General features: G+C 38.0%; 1 protein-coding gene and 1 long non-coding RNA gene across 3 annotated transcripts in view; one reads left to right on the top strand and one right to left on the bottom strand.

Moving 5' to 3' along the window:
* The window catches only part of ca16b (carbonic anhydrase XVI b), a 99940-nt gene that overhangs the window by 45333 nt on the left and 26805 nt on the right, over positions 1–27802 (bottom strand). For both annotated transcript variants that reach the window (XM_044223955.1, XM_044223950.1), the window contains exon 3: positions 3958–4137. In XM_044223955.1, the coding sequence (XP_044079890.1) occupies positions 3958–4137 (180 nt within the window). The remainder of the gene's footprint in view (positions 1–3957; positions 4138–27802) is intronic.
* LOC122888996 lies at positions 265–27282 on the top strand. The gene is made up of 3 exons (XR_006380803.1): positions 265–371; positions 10732–10868; positions 27086–27282. It is a non-coding gene; the product is annotated as an uncharacterized LOC122888996 (long non-coding RNA).

Below are 27802 nucleotides of genomic sequence, written 5' to 3'. Positions count from 1 at the left end.
GTGTCATGTAAGGGTGAGTTTAAACTGTGTTAGTTCTTCAGTTTTCAATGGCATCTGGCACAGCATCATGACAAGGCAGATTATCATCCTTCTGCTATCCTGGCTGAGGTTACATGTTAATGTATCTATAACCATTTACCACATCTACATTTGACATCATTAGCCACATTAGAGCCAGTGCTCTGTTGGCTGACCCACCCTACCCCCCGTTACAGGGGGATTTAGTCAGCCTCTCTGGATAAGGACAGCCCACTTTTAATCATATCACAAAGAAACCAAGGGGATGAGCATGTGAGCAAGCAAACACAGGCTGTCAGTAAACACAGGAGACATGATGAACAAGCTGTGCAGAGAGAATGGATGAAATCAAGGTAAGTGAAACCGATCATGCAATGATTACTAGCAGGACGAGTATGAGATCCAGAGAAAATGAGGGAAGAGACAAAGAGATCTGAAGAGAGAAGAACCTTGTGTGATGAGGGATGAGCTAAGCCCCTGACGTGAGGCAAGAAAGACTCTGCCAGCAGTATTAACGAGCCAGTGCTGCTTAAGCTGATGGCCCACTGTATGAAGGAAAAGGTCTTAGATGCAGGAGATTTCCAAGACTGAAAGCATAATGTCAAAGTGAAAATCAGTCTGCATAGGAAAGAACTACCCATTACATGATCATATTTGTGCAACTCGTTTGCAAACACGTACATATTTACAGGGATGGTAATAAATCCCTGTTACTGCTGTTGTTGAAGTAGTGTAATCCTGTCTGCAACACAAGGAAAGTCAAGGAAAGGGGATGCTGGCTGGCCCTGGGAGTTTCATTAGAAATGCAGCCCTGGATGTGTTTGAACCCTCCAACAGTAGAGCAGGAATTAGAGGCTAAGCCAAAAAGACCTTGAATCACAGCCAGTGAAAGAAGCGAAGTGCGTGTGAAAGTAAATCCTTAATCAATGCACATGTCTCTGGAGCCTTCCGATTCCTCATGAATTTGGTTGAGAGTTGTTTGAAATTTTACTGAGAGATGTTTTGTTGAGGAACGCTGCTTGAATTGCGGCCAATCAGCTTGATCTCGGAAAGCGGATCAAGGCACAAGGGAATGTTGTGAAATCAATCTCAATGAACTTTTAAGATCTATTCACTCTGTTCTTAATTACAACATTGACTTTTAAATAGTGTGAAGGATGTTAAAGCCCCTCTGTGCGGGATTTGAACATTTTGACTTCAGCGCACCCTAGTGGCAGCATAAAAAAAAAAAAACATTGCGGGAGACAGCAATGCATGTCAATGAATACAAACCACGATTATTAAGGAAAATGCTTAAATTTGGCATATGTCTTCAATAATAATGTCAAATATATTGTACTTTAAAGCAGCTTTAATCAATATTTTTACAATGTATGACAAAGTGAAAGGGGTCACTGGTAGTGATGAACCTACAGAGAATTATCACTTAAATCTGCAGCTCCCTTCATTTTTATGGAGCTTTATAATGAGTTTCAGCTCGTTGTTAATCTGTCCGGCCCACAACTTTACTGTCTTGGTTCACTACCTGTTTAGCACCACTCACTAGCTGGTGAAAATAGTGGAGCATTTAGCAGCTAAAGAGCCAGATATTTCCCTCAGGAGATGGTGGAGACCAAAAACAGAGCTAAAAGAGTGAATATTGGACTTAAATTCATCAGATGGTCAAAAACACAACTCCAAATGAATGCTAATGTTGCTCCATAACTGCTGGATGTGTAAATAAGCAAGTCCGCCATATCAACCTCAGAAGTGTTGATAAAGCCAGCTATATCGCATTGGTATGAGCAACATTTACTGGCACTGGGCAAATTTTACTCACATATACATGTAAAATGGTCATAATATGGTGCACAAGGGTTTCCTTTAGAGAATGAACATTTGAGACTAGAAGCATCCCCCTACATCACTCTTTTGTAGCAGTCCATGGAAACGAATGACCGAGGAACCCAGAAAAAAGTAGTTCTAGTACAATATACTGTATATGAATAGGCAAAGAGGTATATGATGTGTGAAACATTGCAACTAAGATGAGAGGAGATACTGCATGGCTGAATTTACATAATCAAAATGCTTAAAACCATGATCATAGTTGAGAGCAGTGCGGTATTAGATGAGTAAAGTGTCACTAACAGACCTCTGCTGGGCTCCTTAGGGCCACAGCATTGTGACCGCCACACAATGACAACAATGAGCTTGGATACATTCAGTACATTCAGTCATGTTTGACATCATCTTTAACGACTTACGTAGAATTCAAATACAAAAGATTGTCAAGGAGGGTGCATGAAAAAGATTGTGGACTTGTCAAACACAAAATATCAAGAATGCAACAAGTCATTATGTGGAAAACATGTCAACGATGAAGGCCAAAGATTATTTTGAAGAACAACATATCATATTCAAAAATTTGAAACAGAAGAACAAGAAGGACGAATTCCCGTGAGGATCAATAACTAACTCTGTCCTAAAAAATGTAGTCCATGAACACATTCATCCATATTTTAAGTGATAAAGTCAATCAAATGCAGCCCTGAAAATACTGAGGAAACTTTACTTTAATCTCGATTTTGGTTTTTAGGCTTTGGTGGTAATGAGCATCAACTTAGCAATTAATGCACCAGAGAGCTTGCAAGCCGTAATATGATTGATCCATCCATCCATCATTGAATTGTCCAGATATTTATTATCTTTAAATGTTAAAATTTTAAAAACACATTTTATATTCTGAAGTACATTTCATCTTGGTAATGTAATATTTAATTTACTATTCAATCAAAAATGTAATGTTTCAATGAGCAATAAAGTCTACTTGTCATGTCATGGTAATTCCAAAAGGGTAGAAGTAATGTCAATCTATAGTTTAATAAACCAAAAAAAGGGACCAAAACCAAAAAACAATATTAATTTAACAATACAGTGAGGTGAATTGGCTAAATATTAAGTTGGCCTCTTCTAAATACTGTTTGCATAATAATATTTTGTGGTAATATTGTTCCATTTTCCTGATTTTCACAGTGCTTAGCAATCTAAAATTCCCTCTGTACTGTTTGTGCTCAAAATTACAACCAGCCATGTTATTTCCATCTTTGTAAATAAGCAGCCCGCAGCATTGCTCAGCTGTCCCAGACGGCCTTGGTTGTCATGGAGGCTAACAACTCTCATGACCAAACACAAAATATGCAACCACTCTCCGAGAGAAATGGTGCCAAAAGCAGAGAAGATCAATTAAGGTCAGGGGTTTCACACCAATGGTCCACGGATTAGCTGATTGAAAAAGAAAATGTGGCAATGGTTTGAAGTAGCAGTTAATCAAGTTACCTCCAAAATGTTTCTGTAAACACGTCATGCAGGCTGTTACAAAGAGGATGGTGAGAGATACAGGAGAGCAGGGGGCAGTACAATGAAGGCGATAATAAAGGAATTACAACCACTGATGGACTTACAAGAATCATGATTAGTGATTCATGAGACTATGATACTATTATGTGTGATTGTTATGTGCTTCACTCAAACATTAGAGCTTGGTTGTGAAATTTGCCATTGGAAGTACTTCATATCTGTCAAGTTTGTTTGAAATTTCTATGTGGGAAGTACTACATATACATTTAGTTTGAATTAAAGATTCACATTTTAATATCTTTCTAAATTCAATACTCAACCTAGGAGTGGGTGATATGGATCTTTTATCACATATATATATTTTTATACCACATTGTCAGTAGATATTGTGGAATGGTAAAAGACTTTCCTGCTGAATAATTTGCAACACTGCCTGCAATGGCCTAATACAACCAGAAGTAAAATGTATAAAATGGATAAGTTAAGTTTTTCTGACAAAAACTTTTTAAATTTGAATTTTGTATTTTGGTATCATTATGTTAGTGTGTTTAATGTGATTTAGGGACTAAACTAGTCCATAACAAATGCTTTGATGCAGACCTGTCTTTCCAGTGTTTTTCATGGTGGTCTGGTTGGAGGACTCAGTGTTGAACTTGTCAAGCACCAGCTCCTGGTATTCCTCTGAAACCAAAGCTTCTTCATCTGCAATGTCCACAGGTGATTGGTTCTTTGCAGCACATTCTGGGTATGAGGCTGCCCAGCTTCGAGGTCCATGGCTTCCTGCAGAAATAGAAGAAACAACAGCTTATGAAAAATGTTGACTAGTCCCCAGAAATCCCCTTTGTCTAAGGATTCTGGATATAACACAGACACAAAATTAGAAACACTGAAAATATTACTGCTACGGCAGCAGCCAGGTTTCAATATGCCCTTAACGGAAATTGAGAAAAAGAGGACAATGATTCTTTCATATTCATTCAGCTGCAGTGCCCCCCCCCGAAACAGCTGGGAATAAACGTGTAAACACAATGAAAAATCATCATCTGGCTACAGGCAATTCCAGCGTTAATTGTCCACATATGATATTCCTACAATGTTACAGAGTTAATGTGGTTTCATGCCTCAGATATGTTTAAAAAACAAAAAAACATTACATCAAATAGGCTATTCAATAGAAAACACTTTAACAATTCATGTGCAGTGTGTGCTGCAAACGAACTTCCTGTAGAATCCCACTCCACTCTCTGCTCTTTTAATCCTCTATCCCCTACAGTGGCGCTTCTACAAAGAAATAATCCACAACCGACAGGGGTCTCCTTGATCTCGTCGCGGGTACAATGGGCCAATGCAACAACAAAAGCTGAGGGATCAGGGGAACAAGGAAGCATGCATGGATGTTACCTTTTCTGGGTTAACACAATATTCATGATCCCATTCCCTACAGATATGGGGCAACCTTGCTACTGGCTTATGAAAAAGATATGAGAACTCTTCTTTACCAAAACACCCTGGATCAAGGGTGGCTTTCTGTCTTGCTATGTATAAACACTTTGCAGCCAAAGACACTGTGCTTGAGTCCCTCGAAAAGATGATGCGATTCAGGATTAATTTGAAATATCCAGCATTTTACCACATGAACCAGAGAACAACCATGAACATGCGCAATGGGGTGTGACGACACATAAACAGGAATAATTCCATTCATCTCTCTAATGAATATGTCACTAGGTTAGGAAAATAGTGCACTTAACACTGTTAAGCCTTTGGAAATGTCTCAGATTTGTTCAGTGACTTAAATTAAGATCAAGTGTCTTCTGAACACCACCTGTAAGATTATGGACTGGTGAGGTCTGGATCAATGCATGTAAATGTTGGAATGGATTTGAGCTGCATTTCTAACTAATGATGACTGCATTAGCAAGAAGGATTACATTTGTCAGTCATGGCTTTAGACTTATCAATGTGTCTGTACCAGTACAACTCCAATATTTCATACCGTGGAACAGAGCCCATTATGAATGCAATACTATTACTATGAGGCAAGAGAAAGCTGCTTGCCAATCATAAATATACAGCAGGGATTTATATAAAATGGAGCAATTATGGTCTGTGTACAAAATTTTCTGTTAAGCCTTTATGTAGAATTTTTTTTTTTAATCTATTATCCTCCATTCCATTTGTGCTTGCTGAAAAGTTAGCCATAACATTGCTATGGAGGTAACATGGAGGTTGTCTGAGGCTCAATTAAACTCAATTAGCTCCATTAAACAATACTTTGATTAAAGGTTAAAGCTCTATGAAGCAATATGTTTTTATATCAACACTGAAGCAAATTGCCCCCTGTAATGTAAAAGCCTTGCAACTAAAGCCAATCTCACTGAGAAGCAACAACTCAATCAATATGGGAGAGATGAAGAAAAAAAGTCAAAGACATCTAGCAAGCTAAAGAGACGTATATATTATCCTTATGAGTTGACAGACCAAACCAGGACTAAATCCCAAACCAGTGGGTCAGAAAGATGACTGCAGTGGGATTCCCATGTTGCTCTGTTTCTCTTTAATGTGAAAAATTCAATACTAACTCACAATTCTTTGCCACTTAGCTTAAAGTCACAACAAAATTGACCTGTTTGGCTCATTTTTTGCCATAACTTAACTGAGTATGGTATACTGTTTTATTGGTCAAAGGACTTGCAGTGAAATAAATGTCCAGCCTAAGTCTGGAGGCATAGACCAATAAACCGGCTGGGTGAATATATTGGGCTTTTTATCTCTAGTATTTCTTGTTTGGAAATTGTAGTCTCTTTTTTCTTTTAGATATTTTAAAAGTATTTATCTGTATAAGTCTGTTTGTAAATGTGTGGCAAGCATATACAGCTTTCTTTAATTTCAACGTCAGGTGGGTTCATTCTACAAGCCCTCAGGGTTTTTTTTTTTGTCCCACCTGTGCATTTTCTTATGTTATTGTATACTTTTTCTTTTTTGTTAAATTTTATTATATGCACAAATAAAGAACTAAATAACTAAGTAACAAGAAATTGCAGGACAGAAATGCTAAAGTAGGTTTAAGGTCATTTAGAAACATTGTCACCATTACATGGTTTGTCCACCAGAGAGCACTGACAAGTTGATTTTTCAACTTGTTTGAAAAAAAAGAAAAGAATCTAAGGAATCTAGTATTACTATTGGTCAATATATCGTTATCTGATTTTTTAATCTCCCAAATATCAATATCAGTATTGGCCTCCCAAATCCTGTATCGGTCAGGATATAATATGTATTAACCAACCTGATGGCGCTTGTGAGACAAGCTACATTAGTTCACTTGTATACAGACACAGTGTCTCTGAATGTTTCTAGGACAAACACTGGAGCTCGAACTGAAACTGTGTAGGGTTAGCTGTATATTTATACAGTTTTGGGAAATAATGTTGATAAAGTAGTACACACTTGAGGCATTTGTACAATTGGTTATGACTTACTCCCATCCCATTTGTGTTTGCAGAAAATATATATTCTCTTTGGCAGAGCTGTCTGAAGTGCAATGCCTCCAGTTGCTTTGAACATTCCCCTAACTGACAAAGTGTGCTATGTGGGCTACCAACATTAAAAAACACTGAAAACTATTCTGGTTCTCCAGTGGGCAATTTCAACACCCATTGTCTGGCTTTTCTTCTTTCCCCTCTTTTGTGAATTGTGGCAAACTACAAAAACCTTCTCAGATGTTACTGAGATATATAGGGCCTCACAAAACATGACTGACATATCTCACAACAACAAATTGTTGACTCAGAAAATTAAAGGAAGTTAGAAAAGAAACAGGCCTAGATTTACTGTTGGTTGGCTTATGCAAACATAGAGCTAAGATATAAATAAATATCATCAAAAAATACAAGCAAATGTAGGCAAAGTGTACTGAACCCACTAAAATGTTTCACAGGCCACTTTTATTCAAAGTGTAACTTGAGAAAAGTGCTAATTTTACATTAAAACACACATTACATCCCATTAACTGCTGGAGAGATAATTCTGCCTTTCAAGAACAGAAAGGGAGGAGCAGCGCTAAAATCAGATAAGTGAGGGTTGCCAGCAGTCGATTAATGTGTCTCATTGCCATCCATCAGAATGACTATAATCCTAGTGGTTGGTCCTTTCCCCACTGTAGCCTTGCCACTTTATAAGGCTGAGGTGAACAAATTAAAAACAAGTACATGTTTAAAGATGTTGTAGCTTGATTTATCTAAAACACATTTGAAAAGTGATGTGATGAACAAAAATGAGTTACACTAATGTTACAGCTCACCTTCCAGGAATATAACAATATTCAGCAGAACTTATCTGCAACCATTGTTGCAGGGGAAACTCAGGTACTCCATAGCAGTTACCTAGCCTGGTTCACAATCTCTGAATCAATGCTCACATCTCTGATTTGTTCAGCGAGTGAATGAAGTGAAACAAAATGGCAATTCACTCTGATTATCAGGCTAGTACAGTGGCTACCTGTAGTCATGATTTCAAATATGCTTGTTTGAATTTCGAGACCAGTTGTAGGTTGCAAAAATAAAAAACCTTTCTAATTCCACCTAAACCATAACTCTAACAATAAGCAAGACACCTGATGCCCAGCTGTGTGATTGTATAGTATAGTATGTTAGCATAGAGTGTTAGCATAAAATAAAACATTTACTCAGTTATAAATAACAAATCACATCTGAATGTTTGTCACAATCCTGATGTAGAAGGTTGGAAAGTATAAAAAACCCCAGATAGAAATAATCTGTTTTAGCAGAAAGATAATAAGCGTGGTTCATTAGTGTAGTGTGGTGTCCTTGAAGGATTCACACAATGTTGCATTTGCAGTGTGTATATACAGTAACTGTTTACTGTACATATTAATGTTAATATTATAGGAGTCAGGTGACTTCAAAGCAATTCAGTAAATGTGTCAGCAGCACAACAATCACACAGCTATATCAGTTCAATCATATGAGTACAAAACACAATGGAAATGTCTTCAACAACATGGATTCTAGCAGGTTTGATGCTAAAATGTCTATAAGCCTACATTCACCCCCTGCTTTTACACAATTCATCGTTCTCATAGCCTGCTTTTATCAGTTTCAATACCATTCTGCACCCTTTAAGGTGTTGATCAGTGGCAGCACGGGTTCAATGAAAAAACATCACATTTTGAGAAATTCAATAATGCCTCCATTTAGTATGTATGATCTATGCTAGAAGTAAGAGGAGTGATGTTTATAATGTCCACACTGTTTGTTAATCCGACCTGCTCTGGGCTCACATCTGTGTGATGTGACAACTTTCTCTGCCATCTACTTGTTTTAAGTAAAACAGGCACATGTTTCTCTCAGTCTGGCACTTTCAGTTCCAGGCGTCATCCCATTAACCTTGGGATAAACAGCCGTGCCTGTGCTACCATGGCAATGCTGACAGAACAGCGATTACCTTGTCATTTCCGTTTTGTCCTTCTGAGAGAAAGCATCCATGCTGTATGCCGCCTGGCAGCCCTCCCAGAATTGGCACTCTTACACTTGCAAAAATCTACGCTGATCAGTCCATATGTATGAGTAGCACTGACAACAAAACATGTCCAGCAGATATAGAGTAAGGCACAGTGTCAGTGGCACTGAGAAGGATCATGCCATTGTCTAGATAGAGCAGTGGTACATGAGACCTAAGCCTTGTGTATGCTACAGAATCCCTTCAGTGATTGCAGGAGCATCGGATAACATTTTGAACAACATTCCTGCTGTCGGTTTCAATATGCTGATAACAGTCCAGATGGTGGAGGCACAGGCATTGTAGCACTGGGGAGTATCAAATGTCCAGGTTAGACAACATCATGAGCTCAGGGCTTGTACAATGTGTGCACAGGTCTGAATAGTCAACTAAGTCTGTAATCATTCAACCAATGACCAGCTAATGACAGATCTTTTTTCTTCTATCAGCCAGTAACACTGTCAGATGGTCTCTGACATTTTTAAAATCATAGACTAAAGAAAAATGGCTGAGATCACAGCAACATCACTAAATTGGGTCCAATAGGGCAACAAATAGAAGTGGTCAGATGGTCACACAGGTTGAAAATAAATAGTCAAATTTATTTGTAAGAGAAAACAAAGGCGACCAGTAAAATTATTACCCAAACTGTCTGAAACGACGCTGGTGCGCTCAATTTTGTTTTCACCTCCAAATTAAATCAGAATCAGAAATACTTTATTGATCCCCGAGGGGAAACTCTCTTGCTAAATGTTAGCTAATCTGGTTAAACTGTTGTTTACAACCTCATCATCAGACCCTTAGTGTCTTAGTTCCCTGTTGGAACTATTTTTTGCGATTTCACAGCAATTAATTTGTTGACTATGTTGTCGTAACTGATGGCCAGAGTTATCGAAACAAAACCAGTTGTACAGTAATAAACCATAGTTTTCCTTTAAAAAGGTAACCACAACTGAGATAAATCTGAAATTTTACCTTTGAATTTGTCTGAAATCTCTTTTGTCAAGACAAGAATCCTCTACATCAACAGAATGTTTGGCACACATGGAAGATTTGATGCTGCAAAATATATTTTTTTCTCTTTTTATTTAATCTCAATTTGACTGACACTGACCAATTCCCCAACCACAATAGTGCAGTAAGAAGTCATGTGTGTTATAAGCATGTTGACCCTATTTAACATTGGATTTGAATGGACATCACATGAAACAGTCCTGCATGTTTAAACTTTACTAACCCTAAAGTTGACAAAGAGATATTTAGGAGGTGCTTTGAGCTAAATGCTAACCAACATGCTCACCAATGCGATTACAAGTCATCCTGAGGGGACTATGGATGTCTGAACCAAATGTCATGGCAATCCATCCAATAGTTGTTATGATATTTCAGTTTGGACCAAAATGGTGAACCAGCAAGCCAACAGAAATTCAACAGACAGAAATTGCCATCCATAGAGTAATGCTGCTAGCACAGCATTTCTTTGTCCATTTTTCTCAGATAAGCATGAAATTCATAAGCATTGTGCTTCAAACATACCTTTCAACCTTTTAAATTTGTGAGATACTCCAGATACATATTCTTAGAACTATTCACAGCAGTATAGACTAATTTAATATGGATTTTGCACATTGTTTGGAGCCTTTGCTGTATATGAGGAAAGCATTAATGGCTTCTACATTCAGAATGAGCTCTGACACATGGCAATTCCATGGTATTACTTTGTCACAACACAAGCATTTTTCAGTCCTATCTACTGTAAACTGCAATACCAGAGCTTTTTTTGCATCAAACAAAACGACAGGCTTCGTCCATTCCTCCAGCATCACTTCGTTCCACTGTCTCTGTGTCCTACAGATCTCTTTACATGCTTCCTGGCAGCTCTGTGACCTAATGGCTGGGATGCGATGAAGGAAAAGGGAGAGATCTCAGAGCAGAGCTGAATCAACTGTGAGAAGAAGAGAACAGACTCAGTCTACTGAATGATGCCAATTGTGAGTGTTTAACAATAAAGATACAGACTCCCAACGGCACCAGGTATAACAAGCAACCGAGGATGGATATGGTTTAAAAATTCAGTCACTAGCTCATAGTTTCATAATTTCTTGGATTCACTAATACCTAGAGTGGGGCTCAGTCTAACATTTTTATTTTCCATGCCATGTGGGATTCTGGCTTTCCTTTTAAGATGTACAACAATAAGAGACTGCATGCAACTACAATCAAAGTGAGGAAAATCATCCTGGCAAAATTGGGGCAGCCAATTTTGGTGACTGACTGTTCCCGAGTCTAAATGAGGTCATGCTGCCAAAACTACAAAATGTTATACCAGAGTGAAATGTGACTAAACAACAGTTCAACCAAGGACAGGTTTTCTTTTTTGCAGTCATTACTGCACTGTTCAACAAGTGAAATATATTTTTATTAATACAAATTGTAACTCTGAGCAACAATTAGCCTTTTATCTCCTGATTTGTATTCATAGGGAACTATACTTTCAAAGGAGTTTCTTGTCAGATCTTCTATTACTGGCCAGTCTGCATAAGACGACTCAATTATCAGTGAACCATGAAGGTAAAAACCATAATGCCCTCAGTGGGCGTCAGTTGGCTTCAAAGACAAGTGAGGGAATGTGCGATGAAGAACAGTGAATAATTTTTACCCTGGAATTATAAAATGAGAAAATAATTGCAGAGTCTGCTTCAGCGCTTTTGAAAGCTTTTTTCTCAACATTGTCTAACATCCACTCAGAGGAGATCTAAAGGAACACTGCATTCAGTATATCAGTGGAGTTTGCAAGACTGTAAAAAAGGTATCTGGGGTCACTATGGGAGACATAGAGGGGGATGCTTGAGTGAGTCTTCAGTTACACTTCACCAAATTAAAGGTGCATTTATTTGACCTTGTCAGTTCTGTCATGAACAAAGAGGTAGAGACAAGTAAGCACACCAAAAATAATCTCTTTGTATGATTCCTTCACTTTATTGTTGAGACACTGGCACAACAATGAGAATTAAGTCTGAGAAAGTTTGTAAAAACAACATTTGGTCAGCTGAGAATGGGAGTAGAAAATTCAGCAACAAGTCTAACAAGGATACAGGATACATGGCTGTCCAACAAGTAGGACCGCCATGTATCCTGAAGATAGCTTACAATTAAATGTTATTAAAACAATTCATTTAACTTTCCTCAGAGGATAATTAGCATGCAAAGGCCTTATCATTATCACTGTGTTGTCTATTAAGAACAAACATGGTTCTTTAGCTAGAAGCTTTGCAATAGTCAGTGTGGGAATTTTTCAAGCAAAAATACCAAACATTGGAGGTTTGTTTCAAGTTCTCAAATGTGAGAAGTACATTATAGTAAAATAAAAAAATGTGCGTTTTGGAGGTTGGACAAAAGACATTTGTTGATGTCGCTAGGATAATTTATTGGGCATTTTTCATCTGTTCTGATGTTTTATAGACTAAACGATTAGCAAGAAAATAATCAGCAGATTCATCGATAATGAAAATAATCATTAGTTGCAAATTATTAATCAGGGGATAAGGAGTAAAAGGGACAGGACAGGATTAGCAATGACAAGTCTGACAAGAAATAAATAGTAGTATAAATAGACAATAGATACATTTCACCCTCTAGTCCATCTAAACGTCATTTTTTTAATACATTTTCAATTATAGGTTAAATTTGAGTTTAGTTTTGGTTGTTTTTTTCAAGGTACATTTACAGTTACAGTAGATTTTCTGGAAGTTCAATATGAATAATGTAATTTATTAATGTATTGTAAGCACTGGACACAATATTGATTATGAAAAAAATGATTTAATGAAAATTGTTGTGCATATTTAAATTCACCAGTATCTGAAAAACAAGAATACAATAATAGTAGTATTGTAACAAAAAAAAACTTGAACAGCATTATGTGTGTTGCTACTGTATGCCCAAGGAGTAATTGTTTTCCTATAGCACATAAATCTTTGAATCGGGGGGGGGGGGGTAAAAAAGCTGTGGGAGAGAACGGCATTAGCTGCTTCCACATCTGGACCACACGTTATTCATCAAGTAGCAGAATCTGTATGCAAGTTGGTTATTGATTAAAAATGGTACCAGATATCAAATTGAGCTATTAAGATGTTCTTATCCACAGAACAAAGTCATTTAACTAAGTGCACTTCCCCCATTTTTTTCCCCACTGAAAATGATCACATTGTATAGCTTTACTGATAACTGAAGAATTCATTCAAAAATTGAAAAAAACATTTTGAAAAATTATATAATTTATTCTATATTATTATATAGTAAATTATATTTTTTATTATATATTATAGACAGGTGACAAATGAAAGGAAAAAACTGAATAAATGAGAGGAGAAACAACTGCAGATGCTTCCACAGAAAAAAGTGTTTGATCCCTTTAGTTCCACAGTTTGTTTTGATCATTTCGATAAGATACGTCATTAACAACAAGCCTCCTCCACACGCGGCTCACCTGCTGTTGTAAAAACGGAATCGCGATTTGCGGCCTGTATGTGTCTGTCCCTGTATGATACAGCGAGAGAGAAACAGAAAGATAAATAAATATGCATATCCCAAATTAAAAATCGTATATCTAACCAACGAATATCAGAATAGTCAAATATTTGGGTCCAGCCCTATTACTAAAACACTTAATGTTGTTTTTTCCTTTAATTTGTCACCCATCTGTACATTATAGGCCACATTCATTTATTTATGAGCAATTCCTTTAAAGATCTTATCCTCAACCACCCTCTTTTGTAGACCTTTCGCAACACTATAACATTTGATAAACATGACTAGCCCCATAATTATAACGTTCCATCATTCTATCCAGAACCACTACAGTATCAGCTTCCTTGGAGTTACTACAGTCACCAACTATGACAGGTGATTAAAGGTCTGGCTGTTCTGGGAGATAGCTGGCAGGAGGTTCAGATAAGATAACTACTTTCACCCTATGTGTATTGCCAAAGCCAAAGTGACAGAAAAAGCAGACAAGATCCGATGAATCATCAGATCCAATGGATCGTCAATAATCCTCTGCTATCTCAACCATCAAAATGAAACTCCACAAGAGTCATTTTGAAGTTGCACTCCCTTTCGCTGATGTTGCGGGTCACTTACTGACCCATGTTACATAAGTTCAAATTGGTTTTTATATAACAGGGAGCCAGTTCCTTTGGATTTTGGTGATGACTGATATGATAAGACACACAAGTTTTGTTAAGTGATTCTGTCCTTTCAGTTTTAATTTATGAGCCAGATTTCTGGGCCTCAGACTGCTTCCTGGGGTGGTCCGAAGTGGTAGATATTAATCTGCTTTATTAGTCTGGAAGATCTGCATTCATCTATCATCTCTACAACTCTAGCTCAAGCCACCACTGTGCCTCTAGCAGACTCAAACGAAAGCTGTGCTGTGCTGCTGTCTGCCTGCCATGGAGGTTGTAGGCCAAATTAATTTCTTGTACAGTAACAATCTTCAAGCACAAACACGCTTCCTGCCACTACTTTAGACACAGAGTGCTTCGGATTGAACTCAACTTTTCTCAAAAGCTTTGCTCTCTACAAAACAGTCTGCTTTTCGGAAATTGGTACAAGCTCCCATGACTCAACCAAAAAGGATCAGACAGAGCGGTCACCTCAATAGAGCTAATAAAGCAAAACAGTGTCAAGAGAAATCTTTTTTTCTTCTAGCAGTTTCTCTCAAGCATTTCACAACAATGACCAATTAGCAGGACTGAAGCCAAACCTTCTAAAGACAGACGTGGAGGTTAAATGTCTTATTTCTAGAGAAGTTAATAATCACAACCTAGAATGTGATGAGGCCATAACATGGAGTTATGGTGGGAAGAGGCTCAGTGAAAGCCCATTCACAAGTCAAGCCAATCTGTTTGTTAAGTTTGAATGCTGAACCCTTTTAAATGCTGTAGTCTTATGACAACATGATCATTACTACAAGAGAATAATAGATGACAAAAAGTTAGGTTTATTTACAACCCAGCTGGATAGGTACTTTGTACTCTGCTTTCTTGTAGAGTACTATTATCTTCGTCTGATCTGTTAGACAAACTGACACTGACAGGCACCAGCGGGCACACAACCACCACCAGACACTGGGATCTCTCTTTTACCTTGAAGTGAGCAGCTTTTGGGTTGCCGGTTTGCAGTGAAAAGAGATAGTGGGGTGTGTGACTCAAGTTAAACAATCTAATCTGGAGACTTTGCCCGTCTGTCAAACAAAAAAAGAAGTTGATTTAATTTGGTTCCTTTGAGGGTTGGGGAAATTACAGGAGTTTACAGAAGGAGAAAACAAAATGGAAGCACGCCTGTAACGGGCCTTCAAATATGGTAGACACCTGAGAAAAAGTGGAGAACTTGCTGGCATAGTAAATAATTCACTATTTGAAAAGACCACCATTGAGCAACACTCTTCATAATTCAATCCAAGCATCATCTTTATTAGCATTAGCACAGTTCCATCCAAAGAAAGTAGTAATAAGTTACATTTACTTAGTAAACATATTCTGTACTCCAGCCCAATGCACTTGAAATGAAACAATTAAAAACAACTATAAGGTGTGTCAGTTTTAATTTGATGGTGTTATAATCACATCAGATGAAATGTTGAATGAATTGTAGGCTTTTTTTTTTTTTTTTTTTTTTTTTTTTTTTTAAACAGAATCCCCTGCATCTAAGGGGACAGAAAGTAATTGGACATATGAAAAAATTAACTTAGATATTGCATAATTTAACATTTGGTTGCTCTGTCAGACCTGTACAACAGCCATCTTCACTTCTTACTTGTTTCAGTGGCTTTTTGCCTTCAGTCTGGTCATCAGTAAGTGCTCATTTGGACTGAGGTCAAATGACTTGGCCAGTCAAGAGTACACATACTGTTTGCCAATAAAAAAAAACTGATTGTGGGTCTGTTCATTTGGGACCATTGTTCTACTACACTGTCTTTATATTGGTGGATTATTTACATAAAGGGCTACAAAACCCTACACTGCTCACCCAACCTGGACTGAAACATCCTTAAAGCGGAAAAATCAGCACTTAAAGCTGATAGTTACTGTTTCAAATCCAATGTGCTGGGTTTGAAACACGGCAAAAACAGTGAAAAACATATCACTGACCTACTACTTTCTGACTGCACAGTTAATGTGAATCAAATTTAAGTCAGTTCTGATTTTAGGTTACATAACAGTTTCTTTGAGGCGTTATCTTCACCCAGACATGTTTCATTATGCAATTAACAGTGTGACCTCATACCCCTCACTCCACCCGGCCATTCAAGATCCAGGCTTCACTTCCAGCCCATGTCTACAGAAGAGGGTGGAGGAAAAGACAAACAATCCATCCGTCTCTCCACATATACAATGTGTCTCAGTACATGCTTTAAAAGACAAAAGGCCCTTAACATTTAGCAACTGTCTTCAAATCCTTAAATATACTGTATGTTTCCAAGTTGATTATTCATGTAATTTGAATTTGAATTTAATGCGTTGACTGCCCTTTACAAATCAGCAATAACATTTATGCATCAATCATTGCAAACCGATAAAATATTGAGTAGTTGATTGGTCACCTATATAAAGACCTTTGGGAAAATTGTGCATTCAACAGTAAAATTAGTACCAGAATCATTGGTATCATAATGAATTGCTTTTTTACAAAACTGACAATATTTAAAATAAAGTCTAAATATGTCACTGTCTCTGAGTATGTCAGTGTGGCAGACCATACAACCATTGATTGCAGGTGTCCGTGCTGAGTTCTGAGAAGTAGGCATCTGATAAGAAAGGCGCCACAGCCGTCTCAGAGCCTGAGCTCAATCTTTAATCAGAGGTCATTGTGTTCTACACAGCAGCCCCAAACACATAAAAGCAGGTAGAGGAAGTGGTAAATCATACAGGCATTGGGGTCTAATTGGCCACCAGAATGAGCTCCAGCCAAAATATTGTTTTCCCTTGGCGCTATCTGCTTCCATCTCGTGGACTTTCATAGAAACTGTGGCTTCCTGTTCTTGGGTGTTGGCCGCTGCATAAGTACAACATCCCCTAGTCTGTAAAAATAATCTCCAGGACCTTGTGTAAAGAAAGAGAGGGACAGAAATACATTCTGTCCCATGAGGAAGAGCTTCCCCTACAATTCAAAAACTTTAACAGTTTCCCCTTCAATATGGCAAGGGGCCAACATGCTTACATATGTTATCTGGGATCACTGGATGGTCAGCAAATAAATTTGACAGAATTCTAACAATATTACATTTATTCTGATTAATGTGCATTACACAAGTAGTTACTGTACTTAAAGTTTCTGCAAAACCTTGTTACCTTAAGATGGAGCAAGACAATGACCAAATCATCAGTATATATTCTAACAATGCATCATTGGAAAACTGACATTTATATTTGATGCCCAAACCTGACTTGAGCCCCTTAGTATGTATTGAAACAGGCCCACACACAGCCAGAATAAGTCAATACCCACAGGCCCTGTTAGACTTAGATTTTGAGTTGCACACCTCTATTCTTAAATACGATGGGTGTTACACAACTAGCTTATGTATCCTGCTGGAGAAAGACGAGATTGGTGCAGTTTGTGGGCAATCACTCTCTGCGTGCCCCCGTTTGTCAGTTCTGCCTCATAGCACAGCTGCTGTTCTGCGACAGGCAAGGCAGGTGATTGGAGAAGAAGCAACAGGTGGACAGCTCGCTCTGTCAGATCAAACAGCTGTAGACTGTAGTATCTTTCTGCACTTATGTCCACAAAATAATTATCTTAACTCCGATAAAGTTTTCAAAGCAAAGAGAAGCGGGTGTGACTTGAGTGATTAGAGTCCACTGCGTGAGTCTCATTGCTCAATGTGTGAGAGTTAACAGCTCTGTGTAAACATGTTTATTTAGTTAACTACACTTTTAACCTCATATGGTTTGTAAAGCTAAAAACACTGCTATGTGATATCTCTGCTTAGCAGTGTATAACTCACTCTTAAAAAAAAAACAAACAAAAAAAAAAACGAACACCAGGTAAAAGTTAAGGAAACAAAAAGCCTAAAAGCATGGGATATGTTCTCCCTGAACCCCCATATTCTGCACACCTGGCTTTAAATGACATTGGAGAGAAAAACAATAGTGATACTAAGGGAGTGAGAGAGTATCAAAAGGAAAAATGTATTTTTCAAAACTATAATTGTGGCAGATACCTATGCATTTTCATCTCCTAGCTATTGATTAAATGTGTTCTCTATGATAAACTGGTCTTACACCACTGTTGGCTTCAGTCCGGCTTTGGAACCAACCAGTGAACCTCACCAGTTTACTGTGGTCCACTGTTATTCCAATTATTAATTTATTAATAATACTATTTTAAAAAACATTCTAGGTGGTATTTGCATTGTGCCTCCCCCACTGTCACCAAATGCTTGCTCATGGTGAGATTTGTTGGGTCTCTGTAAATAATATTATAAAGAGTACGGTCTAGACCTGCTCTATAGGAAGTGCAATGAGATAACTTCTGTTATGAATTGGCGCTATATAAATAAAATTGAATTGTTATCATTTGCAAAATTGATCTAGTAAATTTGATTCAGCAGGGAGTTATAATGAACAGACAGCTCATACATCTCACCCCTGACTATATATATAGTTTCCTATTTCAGATTTTCTCATCTCATTTTCCTACATAAAAACCAGTAAGACCGCATTGTCAGTCTACGAAGATCCAGTTCAGAATGGAGCATGACAATAATGATAATATCATTTTCTGCATGATAATGGGCAGTTTTAATCTATAGCCCTTTTTGATAACACAAGAATGGGTTAGGCTTTAAGTGCCCCACGTGTTTAGTCTCTTCAAGTTTATGTATCCTCCAGTAAGTAGTGCAGAATTATTCATCTTCACTTGTGTTTATTTAGTTTGTGATTTAAATTCAGTTTCATTGTGTTGTAAAACAGCTAAGTAAACAGTTAAATAAAACTTTAATCAAGAGGTGACACAAACTGATCAGTCAGCTTTGGTTGGCACTAGCTCTTTAGAAGCCAACTTGGTGCATCAGGGCCCTTAGTTGTTGATTAAATCTGATCAGTGTTTGAGATTGCTAGACAATTTTCTTTGTTATAAAAACTGTAGTGTTTTAAGTAGACAAATTTGTTCATTATATTTGTGCATTCGCTCTGTCAAAAGATAACCTCCACAGAAATAAGCTCAACATCTCTGAAAGCACACAAAGATTCATTGTAATTAAATGATCAAACGGTAGTAGAGAAAAAGTGACCAGTAATTGCATTTGGGCCAAAAAATAAGATGCCTAAATTTTGCATGGCTTCTGGAGCACTATACTGGAAGGGGCAATTACATTTTTAGCTCCAGGGTATATTTAAACATCTAGTTATGCAATTTAAATGTGCATGATGGCGTTGTTATGATGCTGTAATGTATCCAATACCATGGGTATGCAATAGATGTATGCAACTCAAAACAGTCTCATTGCTGTAGCTGCTAATGTAAAATTCAAATAAAATCTTAGGATGTCCAAGTTTAGGTATGAACCTTTGTTTTAACATTTCTTTACTCCTTTTATTCCACCAATTATCAGAACAGTAGCCCAATCAAAACAAAATGTCTCTCATAATAACCTCAATCAGAATAAACTGACCCATTCCTGAAGAAATTTTACTCTGTTTGAATAGGGCAGCAAAAGTAAGGAATAATTCATGACAATCCATGTGGTTATGAAAAAAAAAGCCCAATAAAACCCTAATGTTTCAAAAGCAGGTGTTATTGTAACCTGTACCCATGTTCTTTGTTCATGATGTGTACCTTCCCTTTCAGTAACACAGCTTCTTGGGAAAACTTTACTTTGTCTAACAAATCTTCTCCCCTACAGAGATTTTTCCATTTAGATCGAGCCAAATGAGTATGGTCCCTGACACTTTGAAGATGTTGTCTTAGAACACACTTCCCTCTACTTTACTTCATTTAGCATAGTATTATAAACCTTATGTTTGTCTGGCTAATGACTAAGTTTGATGAGAGAGGGTGTAACTAAAATAACTAAAGTAACTAAAGCAAGTAAATAAAATTTATTTCCTTCAAACTTCATAGTTGCTTTCCTGCACAATATGGAAGAATAAATGTTTTCTCTTGGGTTTTGCCCTCTCTGTGTATCAGTGCTCATTGACACCAATCCAAAGCTGCATCAGTGTAAGGAAACCTCTTGCTAATTGTAAACAGGAGAGAGAGGTGAGCACTCTGTCGAGCAGAACACAGATCTCCTCTGTAGCGCTGCAAAGTGAAACACTGATTAGTGACGCTACATTACTCTGCTTTGTCCAAGGGCAACTGTTTCATATCAGCTAACTGTCGGAAGCACAGACGCTAACCTCAGCACTCATAAATGTCCTGCAGCTGGTCGCGTGATGGACATTTTAATATAGAAATAGTGATTATATTCAAATCACAGTCAATATTATATTAAGGAATAATTAGTGAGTATTTCAGTTGTTATTCAAATCTGAGGACCCTTAAAATGGAGATGAAGCACAGAGGCTGAAGTAGACAAGATACTGTAATGTGTGAGGATATCTGCACAATATGTATTTATGTAAGTCCTCAGAGGAATCAGCAAATAATCAGTTTCTCTAAAGTGAACCAATCAGGGCCCTGCATATTTGGACTGTGCACCAACACACACACACACACACACACACACACACACACCCACAGCAAAAAATATAACAGAATCCATCTCCAATTTGTCACATCACCCTTTCCATCTACTCCTATTGTTACGCTTCTTTTCAGAGAGCACCTTATCTCTCTCTAAGCCATCACCTCTTTCTGAACTCTCATACCCTCATGTTCCATTTATGCAGCTTCACCCATTAGTTTAATTATGTCTTTTTTGGCTCTGGGAACTTCCACTAAGCTAGGACTTTTGCACCTGACTACTAGAGAACTGCGACCACTTTTTCAACAGACTAACGAGAGTGCAGAACTTTAAAGATGATATTGCTGGCTTGTCAGTCTAAATCATTTAGAAATAGGGTGTCTAGATGATGTGCTTTGTCTTGTATCAGTTTTAAATACACATTTGGTTATGGTAGAGTGACATACACCAGTCATGTTCATGATATTAGGATGTCTGATTAGTTAAAACAAATTTTAGTCACTACATCTTTCTCTCAGTCCAAAACTCACTTTTTCTGTTGTGTGCTTTTTATACAGCGACATCATATATGAGTTACTTCTTTCCCCACCCTCTTCAACTATATTCATGCCAAATGACAAACTCAACTGCTGCATATTGTAGCAAGTCTTGCATGTTTAAACTTTACTAAACCTAGAGATTACAGAGGGAAACAAGACATGCAGGCATGCTAGTAGCTGTACTTAGGCACAGTGTGACTTTGAGCTAAATGCTAACATCAGCATGCTAACTTGCTCACAATGACAATACTAACATGCTGTTGTTAAGCAGGTATAATGTTTACCATATTCACCATCAGAGTTTAGCATGTTATCATGCTTACATTTTCTAATTAGCACTAAACCAAAAGTACAGATGAGGCTGATGGGAATGATATTAGTTTTGTCAGACACTGCCACGCCTAAAGCCAGGCAGCTAGCATGGTTAAAAATGCCAAAAACATGCTAAAGATTACAGAACCAATTGTGTCAGTTTCCCGCATAAAGCAGCTGGCCATCAGAGAGGGAGGGCAGAGGGAGCGGTGGTAGATGCCTGCCAGAGGGCCATCGTCCCCTTGACTGAGGGACGCAACAGTAGGAGGATGAGTTGACTGTGGGTCACTGCAGAGCGATAAACCAGGACAGGCATAAGGAGACAGGCAGGCAGCTGCCTCCCAGGGGACAGGCTTCTGTGTCTCACAACCTCTCTTACTTACCTGCCTGTCATGGCGTCAGGATGACCCCGCAGCATGAGGTCACCACTAAGCAGACCATTAGCCACAGTCAGCAGGTGGAGGTGAAAGATCTCCACCCACACAGTGAACCTTCAGATGAAATGCTATCTATTTTTTTTTTTATTTCACCTGCTTGTACATGTTATTTTGCGAGAGCTGCTATTTTAAGTCCTACAATGTCAATTTTATACTGTGAAAACCAGCAAATATTTCTCAATAAATCCTCCCTAAATTGTCCATAATATAAAAGCTTATCTCCTCTCAAGTGTGACATGATGGTTAAAGATATACTGTACAATACATATAGTATGTCTTCTTTACTATATGTGTGGAGGACACAACTTGTCTCTGATATTGGTCGTTTTTTTTCAATATCAGATACAGATTGGGAATGAAATCGCGGAGAAAAGTATGTATCAGATTTTCATCTTTCATCACAATGTGGAGACCATATCTGCAAATCACATGTACACAAACTGTCTGGGACTGAAACAGAGATCCATCTGTCCTGACATTGTAATTATCTTCCCAAGGCTTATGAGCTATTCTACTTCTCTATTTGTTGAAACAGAAATACACAAATGTGCACAAACACACACTTGCACACTAGGACAGAGATTCACTGGCAAAGGAAAGATATAAAAATAACAATTAAATGACAGTGAGCCAACAGTGAAATGTTACTATAACGTTTCCTAGATGCACTACTAGTTGCACTAGTAGTAGTCGTAGTAGTAGTAGTGAGTAGGGTTGCAACTGTATGAGATTTTCACGGTACGATAACAGTCTCAGAAACTATCACAGTTTAAAGGTATATGGTACTACACAATTATTATTATTATTATTGTTGTTATCAGTTACAATGAACCTTAAAGGAATTAAGTTTTTTTGGTTGAACGACGCTTTATTATAATTTCACAAAATATTATGTCCTGACAGACATGAAACTTGATATAAATTTGAAATTTTAATAACTCTAATAAGGTAGAATTCAATACCATAGAAAAGCAAATGTACACGTATGATAACAGTCGATTTTCATACCACGGTATACCGTAAAACCGGTACCCTATAATATTTTCACAAGTTTAGATTGCTATCCAAATCAGCAAGACGTGTAGCAAAGCAAAAACATGAACCCACTTAACAGAGTGAAAACCATAACAAAGTCCTAATAATCTCCCGAGTTAACCATGACTTTCATAATCAACAGTGTCTTGGGTAGATAACACAGTAGAACAGCTGTGTACAGTCACAGTGTGGATGATGGTGATTGTATAGGAAAGGTCACAGAGTCTCCACATTTAATAGGTGCTGTCCTGTTTGTTGCATGAACTCTCTAAAGAGATCACAGCTGAACATAACAAAATCCAAGTCAATCCAGCCATTAGTGTGAGATATGTTGGTAACAGACTGAAACAGACAGCCAGAGGCCATCTTAACATAACCTTCTTGGTGGAGGTAAACATCAACTTCAGCCAAATTATCTTCCCGTTTTGCACCTGTGCACTTTGACCTGAACTAAACAGACATGTATTTATTTACTCCAGCAGATGATGATAAATGATGATGATGCTGTATGGAGAAGCCGCTATCTGCACAGCTAAACCCTCAAGTCTGCTGCTTTCACAGTCATCTTTTGCTTGTATTTTTACAGCTTGAGAATGGGAGAGTGTGTGCATATTTGTGTACATGTGTCAGTCAGTAGACACAGAGATGGAAGAGAGTGGAAGAAATTAAAACTGAGTGCAGCTGAGAGAGAAACTGTGCAAGGGTTTTTTAAGCCTTGGGTACCCCAAAACCGCTAATTAGGCCACAAATCACAAGACAGCACATGACCACATCCCCAGATGAGTGTTGAGCTAAGCACAGCAAGCAGCCATTTTAAATCCAGCCTTAATCCAGTCTGTCTCACCCTCCTCACTACCCCCATAGCATCCACATGCAAACCCCTGCTCAGAATTGAGATGCGGCCAGCATTAGGAAAGATAGATGAAGAGGGAAATTAAGGGATAGAAGGGGGAGGGAGCTCACATAGTGGAACAGAAAATTGATTCCAGAGGACGGGTGAATGGTGGGGAAGATAGGTTAAATTCATTTCATAATTAAATTTGCTGTGGGCAGGTCTCCACTAGGTATGGACATAAAAATACAATAGTTCTCTGAAAAATACAAATTCAAATTCTCCACCACTGACTCCCTTTGTTGCACCTTTACTACACCTTCCCCCTACAGACAGATGCACCAAGTCCAGCTTACTGTAAGTAGCAACTAAATGAAATGAAAATATGAGCTTGGTGATGTTACCAAAGCAGCTAATGACTGAAATAGCAGAGGCAGTGATGTGCACGTGGATGACAGACAAAGTGGTCCTTTCCCTTCTGGCTTCAAAGTTTCCCCTCTGCTGCTTGAGGCAAAATGTATTTAAAAAAAGAAAAGAACAGGGAAACAGGTCTATTTATATTTCAGAAAACTGGACACATTAGCGCACTCAAAATATTTTCCAACACAAGGATTATTTTTGCTCAATCCAATCAAAAGGTCCATATATAAATCCTGCCTACTGTCGCTAAATGAAAAGTAACATTTTCAGCTTTAAAAACAGAAAATATGAAAAGAAAAAAAAGCTGTGAGGGTGTTTGCATTCTAAAATGTGTGATAGTTGAAACCTTTTGTGCAATATTCAAAGAACAGCTTCTACCCCAATAATTCCATGATACATCTACATTATTTATCACCCCTTGCAGGTATATGAGCTCCCACTTAAATGAGTCATGAGGCTCTACAAGACAAAGAATGACAGGCCTGAGTGATCTTCCTTCTGCCTGCTACTGTGAGAATATGAAGCTGGATCACTCTAAATTAACATAAATGTATTTGGGTTTGCAGAAAGATAATGGTGCAGGTTGTCGGATATCATTGTGGCATTGTACGGTCAAATGTTTTTAACTTACCAACAATAAGTATGATTGATAAACCAAATTATAGACCCAATATTTATGCAACTACAAAAATCCAGTCCATATATTTTGATTACTGAAAGTTTTTTTTTTTCAAACCATATCACCCACCCCACACGTACCATTAGCCGAAAAAAACAGAAGGCCTAAACCACTCTGAGCTATTGCCCTCTCTAAACTCAGCTCACCCCCTCAGCAGCCATTACTCTTCTATGTTGCAGGTGTACTGCAAGCTAAGCAGGGACAACAATGACTACATGTTTACACAGCAAGTGTCCCTATAATTTAGAATCCAGACAGGAATCAATAGTTAGTGGTGTAATTCAGTAAACTAGAGATAGTAGAACAGAAAAAACAATCTAACAAGCCTGGGAACGTCAGTGACCTAGAAGTGATGCAGTACTAAATGCAATCAATTGTTTCTATACAGTTACTACTCAACGGTTTGCAGGTCCAAGTGCAATTTCTTGCTAAGGTACCTCATAGCATTTGAACATATGATTGTCAATCAAACACTGTTTTATAATTCAAGAAGAGCATTGCACATCTTCCAACATTGTGCCATTATACCACCATTATGGCCTTGTCCCTTACAGTTAACTCCTCACCTCTGGGGGGGATATGTACTCATTACAAAGTAAGTCATCATGATTATGAGTTTAAAAATGTGCTGAGCTGCTAGCTAGCTCATTCCAGCTCATCAGCATAACCCCATTAGAGAGAAAACCTGTGAGCTGGCAATCTCACACTTCCTCAATATTGCAATCCCAGCAGACCAAGCATGTCCACATCCATTATGTTGGACCTTAGCCACCAACTAGGCCTAATATGCTGCCACAAGGCACAACGCCATGTGACACCTGAAATTTAATTAATTAGGTATGCACAACAAACCTGTCGGTCCAACACATCAATCTGCCCTAAACAGGGAAACTAGTAAAATTTGGCTGTATTTATCATAGTTACTGTGCATTGGGCCTTAGTTTTGTGTATCCTGGTGGCACAGGCCCAGGATACTGTTCTCTGGACGTGCCAATATGACAATACAAACAATCAACTCCAACAAAAAGTCACTGATACAGTATTAGCTAAGGGCGCGGGAATGCCTAATTTATTTCCATCCTTAATATATTTACCTCATCTAGAGAAAGGAAACAGATTGTCAGAAGCAGTGGGAAGTAAGATGATTTGGAGCTCAATTCTGCTAAATTGGTTGCTGCCAGTGTGATACATCATGGAGAATTAAGATGCCTCTCCCCCAGCGCAGAACTTCAGCAGCCATATTGGCACATCTGTCAAGGGCCCACCACTGACAGAGACAAATGGACCAATTCTGGCACACGAAGGTTGATTCAAACTGCTAGCAATAACCAAGATGAAGTGAATAATGAGTCAGCTTAGGCCCCAGCAAAATTCATTTTTAATAATTAGTGTTCCTGCACCTCTCATTTTCTCAGAAAATTACTGCAGGTACAACTACAGGTTGATACAACACATCAGCAAGACTGGAGGAATATAGATGATGTTGTGTTAAGCTTCCATCATCACAGAGAATGGCTGTGACTATAAATGCAGAGGTGTAAGACAGATGAATCTTGCTCTGTTCTCCAAGGAGGAAAAAATTAATCAATCCAGAAAGCACTGTGGATACAGGAGGAAGTAGAGGAATGTTGCAGGATGAGCACAGTTCAAAAGATCTTAAGGTTTCGACACCATTGTAAATGAACATTTACTTTTTATTCTCGAAATAAAGGGAAAAGGGGAGACTATTCTAAACTGCCACACAAACCAGCCATCTCACATAACATTGTGTCAACTGGCACCTGTGGCACACACTAATGCACCATACAGACAGAAGTGTTTGTTGCCCTCAAATCCTGAGAAGAGTTGCTCTAACTGGTCAATTTAGTATACTATAGCATTTACTGAAATAGTAATTCACAATGTTTTGTGAGTTACTACTGTGTTAAGTAGAAAATCCTAAAAATAATGGGCTTCCAAACAGTGACTTTGGCAACTCTACACCATTTTGTAGCCGCTAAAAAAAATAAAAAATAAGAAAAAAAATGTGTTTGTTAAGAATTTACTATTGATGATGTCATTGGGAGTGACACATCAGAAACAATGCAATCTACAGTCCCTTTGGGGATAAGCACAATCTTCCCATGATGCAATGAGCTCCTCTCTCCTCCTCTCCATCTGTATGCATTCTTATCCCATTAATGCGTGTTACTAATTCAACATCTTCTCTCTCCAGTAGTTTTGTGCTTTCTCATCTCTCTCTTCTCTCTCTGCCACTTTCAGCAGGTATTTCTGCCTCCGGAGCTGCAGAGCCTGGATCTATGATTGCGGGCCACCTGCTGGCCCCTTGCTTGACGACCGCTGCTACAATTATTATTAGTCTTATTCCTATTATTATCATTATTATTCCTATCACTATCATTCCTATTATTATTATTTTATTAATATGCCACTACCATTATTTTTAAAATTCTCTGTCTGTCTGTCTGTGAGGCTTCTGCCTCTTAAAGGAAGTGTTTCCTTGCCACTGTCGCCAAGTGCTTACTCATGGTGGGATTTGTTGGGTTACTGTAAATAATATTGTTGGAGTACAGTCTAGACCTGCTCTATAGGAAAAGTGCAAAGAGATAACTTGTGAATTGGCGTTGTATAAATAAAATTGAACAAGAATCAATGCAAGGTTTGATCATCTGAATAGAGTGAAATTTGGTGTGAATGGATTGTGGTTGGCATAGTGAGATGACAGATTTTTGACATTGTATAAGGACTGTCTGCAGTATCCTCCCTGAACTAATATGAAGATTCTGTTTAAAAGCATTGACAATAGCATATGTTCAAGGACCTAATAATATACTAATAGACTAATGTACGATTGATTGATATCACTTACAGTCACTTTGTTTGGAAAATTACAGGACATATTGTCTAGCTGATGGTCACTGCACTGCATGATAATTGGAAATTAAATTCAACTGTGATTTTTAGCTGCCATTGTAAGTA

Source organism: Siniperca chuatsi, linkage group LG2 (genome assembly GCF_020085105.1).
Source record: "Siniperca chuatsi isolate FFG_IHB_CAS linkage group LG2, ASM2008510v1, whole genome shotgun sequence".
Classification (NCBI taxonomy): domain Eukaryota; kingdom Metazoa; phylum Chordata; class Actinopteri; order Centrarchiformes; family Sinipercidae; genus Siniperca; species Siniperca chuatsi.
The sequence above is the reverse complement of the archived record's forward strand: the minus strand, read 5'-3'. Positions and strand labels throughout refer to the sequence as shown.